Source organism: Hoplias malabaricus, chromosome 17 (assembly GCF_029633855.1).
Source record: "Hoplias malabaricus isolate fHopMal1 chromosome 17, fHopMal1.hap1, whole genome shotgun sequence".
In the NCBI taxonomy this organism is placed as follows: domain Eukaryota; kingdom Metazoa; phylum Chordata; class Actinopteri; order Characiformes; family Erythrinidae; genus Hoplias; species Hoplias malabaricus.
In genome coordinates this window covers 16,648,012-16,663,419 of record NC_089816.1, presented here as the reverse complement: position 1 = coordinate 16,663,419, position 15,408 = coordinate 16,648,012, and the positions used below count along the sequence as shown (strand labels likewise).

The window sequence follows — 15,408 nt, the reverse complement described above, 5'->3', positions numbered from 1 at the left end:
CAAATTGAAAGTAACAGTTAAAGAGAGGACATTTATTTTAGAGGCAAGCCACTCAAGCATTACATAAGCAGAGGCCAAGACCTCATTCAGAATGGATCACATTTATGCACTCAGAAATTCTTGGGCCACCACTGGACTGAAGGCTTGTTCCTTGAGCAAAGAGGACAGCAGAACCCACAGACCTTCATGTTTCACTTTTGCTTTAAGGGCCTGCAAATTCTCTATTTAAAAAGAGAAAAAAATAGAATAAAAGTGCCATTTGATGAATGGTGAGATTCTGCATACTGCTTCATGGAACAAATTTCTCAAGCCAGTAATATAAATTCATTTGAAACATTTCACCCACAGTATAATTTAAACTTGATTTTACCAACAGGAAAACTTACCTTCCGCAAAGGTATAAAGATTTTCTTCAGATGCTTTCCAATTGGAAGGCAAGGGTAGACCTTTGATAGACTGTTCCTGCTCTGCTGATGGAACAGACATATTCAAGTTAGAAGATTTGACCATTACGTAAGCACTTCTAGATCTAGGTTCAGATGCAGTACCTTGGTTTGCATCAGGAGTCACGGTTCCAGAAGACTCCATAACTGAACTTGGCTGTGATGTAGTCAAGTCAGGTTCTGCAGTATGTTTCACCTCTTCAGAAGGTACTATCCCAGGAGTGGGCTGTAATGTTGCATCTACTCCTGTTTCTAGGGTAGGCTTCACTTCACTGGAAGACCCATTCCCCAGACTAGGCTGTAGTGTTGTAACTACACTTGCATCTACAACATAGTTCACTAGACCAAAAGACCCTTTTCCCAAGCTGGGCTGTGAGGTTGTAATCAAACCAGGTTCTGCAGTAAGTTTCCCCTCTACAGAAGGTACTATCCCAGAAGAGAGCTGTAATGTTGTAGCTACTCCTGTTTCTAGGGTAGGCTTCACCTCACCAGAAGACCCATTCCCCAGACTAGGCTGTGAGGTTGTAGCTAAACCAGACTTCTCCTCAGATCCAGGTTGTGATGCTGTAGCTCTACAGGCTTCTAGAGTAAGGTTCACATTTCCAGAAGAATCTTTCCCAAGTTCAGGTTGTGATAAATCCTTTTCAGTGACAGATTCAGATGTAACATCTCCATTTTCAGCTACAAACAGGTCTTCAGAGTCCACTAAGTAAGAGATATTTAGAACAAATTTTGGTAGTTACAGCAAAAGGTCCTGTCTTGTTTGTCAGTACTTACTACCATGGAAATATAGACCCAAAACAACATTTATGGAACTCTTTTGTAAGGTCACATTGTGAAAGTAAGTTCAGACCTTCATTTCCAGCAGGATGGTCAACAGAACTTGGCTCTGGGGACAAGACTGGAGCGCTCCACACTGAGAATAAGAGGTTCAAACTGATAAGAATCAACATTAAACAAGTGGAGATGCTGAAACTGGAAAAGACTAACCAACCTTGGTAAACCCATAGGCTTATTAAACATAAAAGAAGGCTTTTCAGGATTTCCATTTTTGCATTCACAGCCAAACACAAAGCTTCTCAGTCTGGCTGAAACCAATTTATACAGAGTGCAATCAACATTCAGGTGGAGCTCATTAGTACTGTGAGCAAGTACTCCACCTCAGCTCATTCAGGGGTCGATGTGGCATTTTAGTGTGACTAAAAATATTCCAATAAAAAAAATTATATACTTCTGTTTATCATTTGAATATAATTATTAATTTTAAAAAAATATATGTGTCATTGCACAAAGAACAGGATGATATAGGTTTATATTTTTGTTAATTTACTATACAGTTGAATATTTGATTGTTCTGCAACTGACCTTGGAATAAATAGCTTTTGCTAAACTATAATAAAACATGGAGAATGACCAAATTTCTTCATACAACTTTATGTGAATATGTATGTTCAGTTTAACTGATGGTCAACTGTCACTCAGTTTCAAATGTGAGACTCTGGTGACAAACTCTTTTACATAGAAATACCCAAGGTCCTGATACTAGGGGTGGGCGATATGGCCCTAAAATAATATCATGATATATTAGGGTATTTTGGTGATATCTTTGGCAATATGAAAAAACACTGAAAATAATTGTATTCATTTCAAGAACACACTATTTCATCAAAATAAATGTTATTTTAATATATTTCTTAAATTATATTTAATTACATTTATTTAATCTAATAATTTCAAACATTCAGAAGAAACATGTGTAAACACCCATAACTTGCCAAGATTCTGATGTTGTATAAAAAATACTAAGAATATAGATATTTTATATCCAAACCAGCTTCACATGACTGAAGACACTCCTCTTTGGGAGCAAATTTATGAACCCAGAGCAAATTTGCACCGCACCGGTCACTGTGCCTAAATGATGTAATGAGTGTATGCCATATTACGTTTAATTGCAACAATGCATTACAAAAAACAGTCCGAATATCATGGTAATGACAATATAGATTTTTTTATTGTTTGAAACATTTTTGCAATATTATTGCACATGATACAATATGGCACAGCTCTACTAGATACATTAATGCTTTGTACTAAACCTGAAGCATGTTGCAAAATAATTTATATAAATAAAAATAATTTATATCTGTTGCTGTTCAGGATCATCAAACTGGTAGATGGGACATGAAAGGAAGAAAGAAGCTGGGGAAGAAATTACTTTTGTTTGGTACTTCAACAGGATGAGTTGACTACTGGGAACATTATTGGCTTTGGCGCCATAAACCCATTTCATGTATTTTTCAGAAACATAGAAAGTCTAGATGCAAAAAACTGTAGTCTTGCTGAATATGTTGAGACAACTAGTTAGTGCTGTTGAAAGCTTGTGTTCCTCTATTGACCTTTGGCACATATGGAATAACCTTCTGAAAATAAAGCAATGCTAGACAGCAGCTTTACCTTAAAATTACAGCGCCAAAATCATTATGATCCACTGACCTGTAATAGGGAGAATAAAGCCTGTCTTTGCTACTCTGGGCTCAGCAATGCAGAAACATGAAGAAAAACTTCTACATGTGGGCAGGAAACTACCCCTTCTCCATGTATTCAAGACAGTGCTGTTAAAGTGGAATACACTGGCTCAATAGGATTACTAAATCTGTTGCTATAACTGCAATAGGACCAGAGACCTCATGTATGTAACCACAAAATTGGGTCTGAAATGCACTTGCACTGGGCATATTTTTCAATGTTTTGGCTGATGCAGTGACATGTGCAAAATTCATAAAGAATTGCCTATGGAAAGTTACAGCAAAACAGGCATCATTCTCACACTAGTCCATATTAAAACACACAGCTCCAAAGAAACTGCACACAAGTCGTTTATGCCCAGAGTGTTTTGATTCAGTCAGTAAATAAATCCATATTTACATCTTCAGTTAACTACTTACAGATCAATTAGTTGCCCCCACAAATCTGAGATCATAATTCAGCATAAAGCAGAGCTGTTCAGCAAACACTGGGAGAAACTCCAGGCAGTGGCAAACAGAGGCAAACCCAGGCCTCCTGGTCACAGTCACATTGCTGTAAATGGTCAACACTGGAGGACATAGCCCAAAGACTTGTGTGGATGTGAAAAGTTCAAGACCCAAAAAAAAATAAATAAATAAAAATAAATTTAAAAAAAATTGTGTTTTACAAATTTAATTTGAGAACAAAGACATACAAGCATCACATAAAAAGCTAAGTCCTCATTCAGAATGGATCACATTTATGCACTCAAATTCTTGCGCCAACTCTGGACTGAAGGCTTGATCCTTGAGCAAATAGGCCAGCAGAACCCACAGACCCTCACGTTTCACTTTAGATTTAAGAGCCCGCAGACGTCCTAAGGAAAGGGGGGAAGAAGAAAAGAAAAAAAAAAAACCAAATTCAAGATATTCCACATTTGGAATGCAACACAAATGTTAAGCAGGACCTATGAAACGTTTAATAATTAAAAAAGTAAACAAAACCCACATTACATTTGGAAACAAATTTGTCAAGTCAATAACCCCCAAAATTCAATTTTAAACTAAAAATAACCCACAATATTTAAGCTTCATTATACTGATGCTAAACATGCTTACCTTCTGCAAAGGCATCAAGTTTTTTTTCCTAACACTTCCCAGTTGTAAGGCAGGGGAACACCTTTGACAGGGGTTGATTGTTTCTGCTCTGCTGTAACTGAACTTGGCTGTGTTGTTGTAGTCAAACCAGGTTCTGCAGTATGTTTCATCTCTTCAGAAGGCACTATCCCAGGCTGTAATATTGTAGCTACTCTTGTTTCTAGGGTTGGCTTCACCTCACCAGAAGACCCATTCCCCAGACTGGGCTGTAGTGTTTTAGCTACTCTTGTTTCTAGGGTTGGCTTCGCCTCACCAGAAGACTGTATCCCCAAGCTGGGTTGTGAAGTTGTAGATAAACCTGGTTGTATGGTTGAATTAATCTCGTCAGATCCAGGTTTTGATGTCCTGGCTCTACAGTAAGGTTCACATTTCCAAAAGAATCTTTCCCAAGTTCAGTTTGTGATGAATACACTTCAGTAACCAATTCAGATGTAGCATCATTTTTAGCTACATACACGTCTTCCTCATTTAAATCTTCAGTAAAGTCCACAAAGCAGGAGAAAACATTAAAAACTATTAGTGCAAAACAGCTTGTCTAGTTTCTCAACAATATTGTAGCACTCAAATACAAGTGCATAAACATTGACAATTTTACATCGACATTATTAGAAAGCAATATGCAGCATTGTTCCCTACACAAATTAAATCTTTGGGCTTTGGTAGGTGTTTATTTACAAGAAAATGAACTTGTTCAGGAGAGTGTGTGAAAAATGTTGCAGATATATTGTAAGAGAGTTCAGACCTTCACTTCCAGAAGAGAATTCATCATCAGTTGACACTGTGGGTAAGACTGGAATACTCCACACTGTGAAAAACAGGTTAAAACTGATTAGAATCAAAATGAAACAAGAGAAGCTGCTAAAACTAGAAAACCAACCTTGGTGAACCCATAGCGTTAGTAAACATAGAAGAAGGATTTTCTGGCCTCCCATCATGGTCCTCATTGTCCTATGCAAGGCTTCACAGGCCTTTTAAACCATTTTATACACCGTGCAATTAACAGGTGGAGCTCATTACCACCATGTGGATCTGAGCAAGAACTCCAGCTCAGCTCCTGCAGGGGGGACGCAGCATTTTAATGTGACTGTTTAAAGTTAATTAAAGAGATCCTTATCAATGAACTAAATGCATCACGCATATATGTCATACATATACGAGCAATCTGTATGTATTTATTATAGATTGTTGATGTATGTCATACATACATGAATAACATATATGAACTGTGTATTTGAATTTAATATAGATTATCCATACTTATATACTGTCCAACATATCTCCTAAATAACATGAGATTTTACAAAGTTGCATAAAGGTTGAACATAAGAAAATTAGCCTGGTTGTAGCATGTATCTACCTTGGCTACACTGTAAATGATGGTACTTTTAAATGTATCACAAATACATAAATATTTATAAATAATATAAAGGTGCAGAGGCATTTTTGATCAGACTCCCATTTCCCAAAGTCACCCAATTGCTTGAAGCAGCCAAACTTTATTTACAAGTCATTGGTCACTTTCAGCAGTGATGTCTTTGGGCAAGTCAGTGAGGGTTAGTGTAGTTTATATATTTTATTTCAATATGTTCATCTTTTATGATTTTTATTGTTAAACTATATGAAGTAAACTGTATAGAAGTGAACATAAAGAAGGTAATGTATAAATGAATAAAGTAATAGTGTGTATTTAAACCAGATATTTTAAAACACTAGAGGCTGACACTAAGTGATATCTTAGCATTGACAGTCTTTATTTATTTGTTTATTTATTTATTTAAATGTGTACACAGAAATAAACAGATTGTTTTTTTGGCAATTTTTAAACAATTTTCTGAAGAATAGCATAAATGCCTGAGACTTTTTCACAGTATAACATGTGATACCCTAATACCCTTTGATACCTCATGATACCTGATGTATGAGGTATGAAATTTAACCTCACTGATGATTTTTAAGCGGTGTCATGTGATAAATCAACGAGATATAACATTTAAAAAAATCACATGTTCCTTTATTGAAAATAAATAAAGAAATAAATATATTTTTGTACATTACCACACTGAAATAATTGCTATTGGCAGGCTCACCACGCTGCTTGGAGTATTATTGGCTTAAATGGCTGTCATTCAGGAAACTGGCCAATGGGAATTGAGCCCACCTCTCAGCGGTTAGGTTTGTCAAGTCCATGTATTTACTTGTTTGTATCGCTGCTGTTAATCGCTCGATCTAAACGTGTATCTGGATTATTTCATATCTGACCGTCAAATTCTTAATTTAAGAAAACTGTGCGATGTCACCAGAGAAAAAAACTTGGAATATAGACAAAGACGAGTCAGAGGGGATCTGTTTAATCAAGTGGAAAAACCGGGTAAGTCAAGGAAAGACTTTCCTTGTATTTATATGTCCTTAATTATGGAATAAAATAATGTGTTTTAGGGTGAGGAAACGGAAAAGCCATATATTGTTACCAAAACTGCAGAAGGTGTAGGATTCTGATAAAGTTACAGGTCAGGTAATCTATATATCATCAAAAAAGGTCAGCTTTGTTGTCACATCACAGGTGTAAAGGTAAGTACAGTATATACACATTAACATGCATTATAAGATGATTATTCCTGTTACTAGGGGCGGCATGGTGGCGCAGTCACACAGCTCCAGGGACCTGCTCCGGGTGGCTGTCTGTGAGGAGTTTGCCGTGTTCTCTCCGTGTCCGCGTGGGTTTCCTCCCAAAAACACATGTTGGTAGGTGGATTGGTGACTCAAAAATGTCCATAGGTGTGTGTGTGAGTGAGTGAGTGAGTGTGTCGCCCTCTGGGGTGTGTTCCTGCCTTGTTCCCAGTGATTCCGGATGGGCTCTGGACCCACTGTTACCCTGAATTGGATGAGCGGTTAAAAATACAGCGGTTAAATGAATTCTTGTTACTAACTATATGTGATAAAATTATCCTGTATCATTAAATCCATGTCTGACATGTGAAACACACATTAAGATTTTAAGCTTAATGAATTGCTAATTCAGTAAAAGAAATCACTTTTTGTGATTAACAGAGGAACCCATCACATTGTCTGGCACCCTGTGTGGGGCTCGAATGTCTCAGATGAGCCAGTGTAGTGGACTCTATATGAAAATATCTGAATATTAGGCAGCTGCTCTCCAAATTGACAGCAAGTGAGACTCTAAACTTTAATCCAGTCTTCTGGGTCCTTCATGTGACTGGATAAGGATGTTGTTCCTAAGTGCTTTCCTCTCTGTTTACCTATTAGCATTGATTGTGGTTTTCTGTGAATGATTTTGCTAACACTTCATTATTAAGAATGCAGCTCGGTATAAAAATTATCCTTTTCCATTCAGTACTCTATTATTTTAATGCATACATTCATATCTTTGTGCTAACTTTGTGCCCTGCATATGTGGGTAAAAAATGTATACTTACACAAACACCATGTGTTAAAAAATAATCCAAGGTCTAAAATATTGGGGTGGTTTCCCAGACAGGGATTAAGCCTAGTCAGGAATAGGCTTAATCCTTGCCTGGGATATCACCTTATTAATGCTTTGACATTAAGCATGTTGTAGAAATAATTTATGTCTGTTGATATTCTAGGTTAGTCTTCCTGAAAATGTTTAAAATCACTGTGCTTGAGAGCTTGTCTGGTTCTCTGTTGACCTTCAGCATATATGAAATGACTTGCATTACACTACATACAGTAATACAGTAAATAATTTGATCAGAGGCTTCATGTATAAATGGAATTTACCCATAAACCTGGGTCAGAATAACTTCCTGCCAGTCAAAACGCCATACAAACAGCCAGCCACATTAAATAATACAGCTCCATAATAACTGCACATAGGCTACTTTTTCCTGAAAGTAATTTGAGAAAAATTTTAGTTTGTCTCAACTGTATATCCATGTATTTTATAAACATTAAGGACAACACTGCTGCCAGAAGCACATGGAGCATCCAACACACTGGCAGGACATTTGCCTCGCAGTCTTTCATTTTTTTTTTAATAAATATATAATTTTGTAATACTGTATGCTTGGCTGTGTGGCTCTTTTATTACTGTATTTCTCTCCTTTTCATGAACCATTTCATCAGAGGAACACCGACATAACTACAGTTTTTTGAACAGCCAAGTATGAGGGTGAAAATAAGCCTTCTCTCAGTCAGTTTCACACTCCCTTTGCAAAGTGTCTCTACTCTGATTTAACACAAATCTGGCCATTCACCCCTGCCTCTGCTACAGTGCACCTTACAAAACTGGCACTACTGCCTGCTGCAGCTACATGCCACAAACTTGGGAGGTGGTTTTAGTTCCGTTTATTTGTATGACCATTTAAAAAAGGGGTCTGAGTTTGACATTTTCACACATGCAAAAGAAATCAGACACTGAAGAGACTCGAGTGTAAAAATGTAATTAGAAACAACACAGGAGAATACAAAACATCAAAATACACCAGTGGCCTCTAAATTATGAGACACATTCCTTTTCATATGCCCCCTGCAGGGTATATTCCTGCCTTGCGCTCAATGATTCCAGGTAGGATCTGGACCCACCACGACCCTGAACTGCATAAGGGTCTTACATACCTTTTCATATGTAAAGACCTTGCTGCTGTTACTTCTGCATGAAATGACTAGTTGCTCGTGTAATGTGATGTATGGTTGATGTTTACACACTAGTTCTATTCATGTATTGTATGTAACAATGCCATTACTATGTATGCCATAACTATGTATTAATGTCTTGAAAAAAATATATTTTTTATCTTAAATTAACAAGGACCTTACCTTTAATTGAATAAACATTTTTGGTCTCAGAAAAACTGTTAAATATCTAATCTGCCCATGAACTGACTGAAAGCCTCAAAAGTCAAAGTGATTCATTGCATTTCAAAATTTCTAATATGATTTTATTTATTTTTGAGATTGAAGCCACCCACCCATCACATAAGCAGAAACGTCAGGGTCTGATTAAGTCACATTTAGTTCAAAATCTTGGCTCAGTGAACGGAAGCCTTGATCCTTGAGCAAAAATCCAAGCAGAATCCGCATACCCTCACTTTTCATTTCTTCCTTAAGGGACCGCAAATCCCCTAAAAACAGATTTTAAAAAGTCAAGGACATATCTTCAGATATTTCAACAGCTAAAACTGAAACACATCTTGACACACATCCTGTGCAATTTTAATGAACTAGGCCTGTCATTTGAAATAAATGTCGAACCAATAAAACCTAAATTTCTCAAATTTAACCTACCATTAATTAAATATTCATTAAAATGATAATTGTTACCTTTTGCAATGGGAGATTTTGTTGAACCAAAAAGGTTTTTTTCAAGCACTGCCCAATCAGATGCCAGGTGTAGACGCATGTTTTTATGTCCAGACTTTTTGTGCTCAGCTGCTGAAAAAGATGTAAGCAAATTAGCAGAAGACTTTACTATTCCAAAGTAGTTTCTAGATCTAGTAGTACCTTTGCTATCAGATTTCTCTGTCCCAGCAGCATTAATTTCAGCAAAAGCACTTCCAGAATTTCCAGGACAGTTCTTCTTTACTAAAGAGTCTTTCCCAGGTCCAGATTGTGACACTGTTGATTCATCTTCTACAGTAGGGCTCACCTTGCCAGAAGACCCTTTCCCAGAACTAGGAGTTTCAGAGTTTCCAGGAGAGTTTACCTTCTCAGAACCTTTCCCAGAGCCAGATTGTGATGTTTTGACAAAACCTGATACAGCAGGGTTCACTTTAACAGAAGAAACATTCCCAGAAGTAGGCTGCAATGTGGCAGATAAACCAGGGTTCACCTTGCCAGAAGTCACTTTTCCAGATCCAGGCTGTGATGTTGTAGCTAAACTTGCTTCTAAGGTAGGCCTAACCTCACCTGAAGACACTGTACCAGAAGTAGGCTCTAAATGTGTAGGGATAGGAATGAGCTCACTGAAAGATGCTTTACCAGATGTAGGCTGTAATGCTGTAGATAAACCTGCTTCTAAAGTCGGGCTAACACCATCAGAAGACCCCATCCCTGAACTAGCTTTTGACTTGGCTAACCCTGCTTCTAAAGTAGGGCTGACCTCTCCAGAAGACTCTTTCCCAGAACTAGGCTTTGATGTTGTAGCTAACCATGCTTCAATGGTAGGACTAACCCCATCAGAAGACACGATCCCTGGACTACCCTTTGTTGTAGCAAAACCTGCTTCTGTAGTAGGGCTGACTTCACCAGAAGACTCTCTTCCAGAACTAGGCTGTAATGTTGTAGGTAAACTTGCTTCCATAGTAGGCCTAACCTTACCAGAAGTAGGCTGTAATGTTGTAGCTAAACCTGCCTCTATAGTAGGGCTGACTTCACCAGAAGACTCTTTCCCAGGACTAGGCTGTGACGTTGTAGCTAAACCTGCTTTTATAGTAGGGCTGACTTCACCAGAAGACTCTTTCCCAGGACTAGGCTGTGACGTTGTAGCTAAACCTGCTTTTATAGTAGGGCTGACTTCACCAGAAGACTCTTTCCCAGGACTAGGCTGTGACGTTGTAGCTAAACCTGCTTTTATAGTAGGGCTGACTTCACCAGAAGACTCTTTCCCAGGACTAGGCTGTGACGTTGTAGCTAAACCTGCTTTTATAGTAGGGCTGACTTCACCAGAAGACACTCTCCCAGGACTAGGCTGTGACGTTGTAGCTAAACCTGCTTTTATAGTAGGGCTGACTTCACCAGAAGACTCTTTCCCAGGACTAGGCTGTGACGTTGTAGCTAAACCTGCTTTTATAGTAGGGCTGACTTCACCAGAAGACACTCTCCCAGGACTAGGCTCTGACGTTGTAGCTAAACCTGCTTTTATAGTAGGGCTGACTTCACCAGAAGACTCTTTCCCAGGACTAGGCTGTGACGTTGTAGCTAAACCTGCTTCTGTAGTAGGGCTGACTTCACCAGAAGACACTCTCCCAGGACTATGCTGTGATGTTGTAGCTAAACCTGCTTCTGTAGTAGGGCCAACTTCACCAGAAGACTCTTTCCCAGGACTAGGCTGTGATGCTGTAGCTAAACCTGCTTCTGTAGTAGGGCTGACTTCACCAGAAGACACTCTCCCAGGACTATGCTGTGATGTTGTAGCTAAACCTGCTTCTGTAGTAGGGCCAACTTCACCAGAAGACTCTTTCCCAGATGCAGGCTGTGATCTGGTAAAGCCACATGCCTCTACAGTAAGGTTCACCTTGCCAGAGGAATCTTTCCCAGATCCTAGCTTTGATGAGTCAGATGCAACAACTGCATGTTCATTTACATGCTGTTCATCAGGCACTTCCTTTCCATTACTGGGCAAAGTTTGTCCTTCTCCTTGAGGATCCAAGTTCACTAAACAGAAAAGTGTTTATTAATAATAATAATAATAATGATAATAATAATAATTAAACTTATTTATTATTCTATTGCTCAGCAGTTGGGTTCAAGTTATTGGGAGATAAAATTTAATAATTTAAAGCACCAAATAAAAGTACACATCCACCACTAACTGCATGAGATCATATGCTTCCCCAAAAAAATTATATCTCTCTGAGTAGAGAGACATAATTAAGCAATATTCAGTACCTTGAGGATGAGATGGCTATCAAGAACATAAACTAGATTATCCAGCATTTGCACCGAACCTTACATTTATTGTTAATTAACTAATGTGAACGTATTAGTTTTAATGCCAAACAGCAAAATATTTGGCATTTATATACTAATAGCATATGGTTTCTTTAAGCTTGTTTCATGGGTTTGTTTCAAGCAAAATGAACTTTAAAGAATTTTTTTCCAAAATGTTACTAATGTTTTTCCTTGATGGAATCCTCACTGTACACTCAGAACAACTCTGTAGAGCACAAGTAGAAATGTAAGCCTAAAATAGATTAGTGTAACCACACAAAAGAAAAGCCACACTGTGAAAGTGAGAGTTCAGACCTTCATTTCCAGAGGGACGCTCAACATCCCTTGGCACCGAGGGGAAGACTGGAAAGCTCCACACTATACATAACAGGTTAAAAACTGATTAGAATTAACATGAAACAAAAAGAGCTGTTGAGACTGCAAAACTCTAACCAACCTTGGTGAAAACACAAGTTAAATAAACATAGAAGAAGGATTTTCTGGCCTCCCATGGTGGCCTTCAGGGGGAAACAAAAACGTCTCTGGCAGTTTACAATCTGTTTATTGACACTGCAAGTAATGCTCAGGTGGTGCTCGTTAGTACAAAGCAGAAACTGAGCAAGGACTCCACATCAGCCCCTGGTGGAGGGGAGCGCTATTTTAGAGTAATGTAGTCTTTTAGGCCTAGTCCACACATACAGGGGTAGTTTTCTTTTCATTGTTTTTTAAATAATCGCCAACTCCACATAAAAACTGTATGTAACATTAACCATGAAGTCATGTTAGCCAAACAATACTGCACCACTGTGTAATGTACCTCAGATCAGTTTTTTGTTGACAACAGGTGAAAGGGTTTGCATATCAGATAAAAAATTCATCATGTTTTGTTTTAGACAATAAAATGACTTCAAAATATCTACCCATATCAACAGCTGTAAATAAACACTTTGCAGACTAAATTGTGTTTTAATGTTTAAAATGATTTTCTTTTAAAAAATAAAGCTTATGTGCAGCCCATGCACAATCCAAATCAAGTTTCTGGTTCAAGACAGGTAGTGACAGTCTCCTCAAAAAGGACATTGACATTATATTTTGATTGTGATTTATTTAAGTGCAACCCCTTTTTTTATGTTACCTAATATACATTCTTCAATTAAAAATAAATTAATTGCTTAATATAAAGAAAGGAGAAATTGTATGTGTGGGCAAGGACTTAGTTACATTTATCCATTAAATACATCCTTTAAAATTATTGCATAATTTACAGGATTAGGATTTTGATATTTTAAAATGAACCCTTAAGTGAAGGTGATGGTGTTAGTGTCCAATTGTGTGTTTGATGCTTGTGCAATGGAGCTTGGATTAAAATGATTTTGTTTGACTGTAATACAACGTAACAGATGTGTGCAAAATTTTGCTGTGTATTCTCTGTATTTTCAGTACTGACTGTAATGTATTATGGTGTATCTAAAGATTTATGTAACTATATTTAACAGAGAGAACAAAATGCAGAAACGCAGTTATAAAATGGTGCATTTCCATTAAGCACTCTACTGCATCTAATAATTCATAAATATTTTTCTGCCTCCTCTGTGCCCAGCATGTATGGGTAAAATTATATTAACAAAAAAATAGACTGAAGACAATCTGCATTAAATAAAATGAGATCAATACATTAATGCTTTACTTTCCTTAAGTGAATGTGAACATAGTCTGCTGTATTCTTTAAGGAAATTTCAAACAAGAAGCCGGGAAATAAGAAGCTGACTAGCTTTGTAATGTCAAGGAAAGCACAATATTTACAAGTTTTTCCTGTAGAAATAACAGGAAGCAGGAAGGAAGGAAGGATGATAAGGATGCCCAAAATCTGAAGCAGCTAATTCTATTGACTTTGGTGAACAGAAGACCTTCCTTGCTTGGCTCCCTAACAACTCAGTGGGCAGCGTACTGATTAGTTAGTGAGTGTGCTGCGTATTGATTGGCTAGTTAGCTTTGCCAACAAAACAGGATCAAAATTCATGCATGCAGTTCTGGTTTTAACTCCAATGTTTCACTCAAATTAGGTTTGTGAATGAATCTCAGACATGTAAAACATCCATCCATCCATCCATCCATCCATTATCTGTAACCGCTTATCCAATATGGGTCGCGGGGGGTCCAGAGCCTACCTGGAATCATCGGGCGCAAGGCGGGAATACACCCTGGAGGGGACGCCAGTCCTTCACAGGGCAACACAGACACACACACATTCACTCACACCTACGGACATTTTCGAGTCGCCAATCCACCTGCAATGTGTGTTTTTGGACTGTGGGAGGAAACCGGAGCACCCGGAGGAAACCCACGCGGACACGGGGAGAACACACCAACTCCTCACAGACAGTCACCCGGAGCTGGAATCGAACCCACAACCTCCAGGCCCCTTTGTTTGTGCACATACAAAACTAACTCACACATGCACAGCATATTTCTACAGCCGCATATCTATATTCACAAACATGAATTTGCAAGATTTTTTATGATCCTGAATTGATTCCATACCCGAGTCTCTCTGTACTCACTGACTGACATTGTTAGAATGGCTCTGTTTACAAACATAATGCAGATAAATTAATGAATGTATCTCACTTTAATTGTAATGTATAAATTAGGATTTTGAAAGAAACAAAACAATTTAGATATCCTAGTTTTTGTTTCAGTTGTATGTTTATGAATACATGCTCGAAATGTTATCTATTATACAAAATAGCATCAAACACTAGAAGGATCTTACTCCTGTGACTTCCCTGATTTTTTAGAAAATATTTGAACTCAAAATAATTAGGTTTTTTTTAATTCTATTTGTTTTATTCGGCTGGGATGAATATAATATTTGTATGTATTTGTATTTGTAGTGGTATTAATTTTACGAATCTTTAAAGTGCACTATTTAGGGAGTGAAGTGTAGAGCAATTAATATTTCTGGACTTCTTGACTTTGAGTAACTTGAACCATGTTAGTCCGATTGCAGACCCATCACATTTGTTGTGGTCTGCATAGACGTTAACGAGTTACATTTCTGGAAACGTGCACATCACACAACGCAGCCTACAGCAGACAGCGAGCATATATCGGTCCACTGGCATTAAAAAGGTTGGAACACCACTGACCGTAGACCGTAGACACAGATTTTACATTCACAAAGACTTTTATTCTGGAAGACAACATAATACAAATTTTACCAACAACTATAAGAGATATAATAATGAGTATAAGCCTGATATAAAATGATTATGCCAAAAATGTTGACACTGTGATGGATTAAAATTATTTACTAATCTTATTTATAAAGGATAACTAAAGCTAATTAAGGAAATAAAAAATTGGACTGTGAATGGAAAAGTGCTAAACTGTGGCATTCTGTTTAATCACCAGCGGTCTGCCCAGAAAACGCTGTGCAAAACGCTAATGGACCTCCAAATTTGCCCTCAGTGGACCAACAATGGTCCGCCATCTCCTTGCTATCAGTAATAGGTTCAACACAGAAGCATAAATTGGGTTGAATACTAAGGAAACAGCGACCTCTGTTGGCTTGGAGGAGCACCTTGGGTGTATGTGATAGTTGGTATAACATAATTAATTGTATTTAATCTTTGACCATTTCTGTTGTGTTCATCAGTATCAGACTAATT

At 37.7% G+C, this 15,408-nt stretch overlaps 2 protein-coding genes and 1 long non-coding RNA gene across 4 annotated transcripts; all 3 read right to left on the bottom strand.

Moving 5' to 3' along the window:
• Nucleotides 1–1,533, bottom strand: LOC136674159 (melanoma-associated antigen E1-like). 2 transcript variants are annotated; one of them, XM_066650045.1, is made up of 5 exons: nt 1,438–1,533; nt 1,297–1,359; nt 549–1,148; nt 387–470; nt 1–221 (listed from the first exon to the last, which is right to left on the bottom strand). In XM_066650045.1, exons 1-5 carry the CDS (start codon nt 1,490–1,492, stop codon nt 103–105), a joined length of 921 nt encoding a protein of 306 aa, XP_066506142.1. In that variant the 5' UTR covers nt 1,493–1,533; the 3' UTR covers nt 1–102. The 2 variants fall into 2 exon arrangements, with proteins under 2 accessions (XP_066506142.1, XP_066506143.1); XM_066650046.1 differs by having other exon boundaries at nt 2–221; nt 387–467.
• A 1,373-nt stretch (nt 1,534–2,906) lies between these two features.
• Nucleotides 2,907–5,070, bottom strand: LOC136674081 (uncharacterized). Its single transcript, XR_010795996.1, has 4 exons — nt 4,986–5,070; nt 4,851–4,913; nt 4,070–4,582; nt 2,907–3,828 (listed from the first exon to the last, which is right to left on the bottom strand). It is a non-coding gene; the product is annotated as an uncharacterized lncRNA (long non-coding RNA).
• Nucleotides 5,071–8,526: 3,456 nt separating this feature from the next.
• Nucleotides 8,527–12,321, bottom strand: LOC136673776 (mucin-21-like). Its single transcript, XM_066649490.1, has 5 exons — nt 12,195–12,321; nt 12,053–12,115; nt 9,590–11,461; nt 9,410–9,520; nt 8,527–9,210 (listed from the first exon to the last, which is right to left on the bottom strand). Exons 1-5 carry the CDS (start codon nt 12,247–12,249, stop codon nt 9,089–9,091), a joined length of 2,223 nt encoding a protein of 740 aa, XP_066505587.1. The 5' UTR covers nt 12,250–12,321; the 3' UTR covers nt 8,527–9,088.
• Between the last annotated feature and the right edge of the window lie 3,087 nt (nt 12,322–15,408).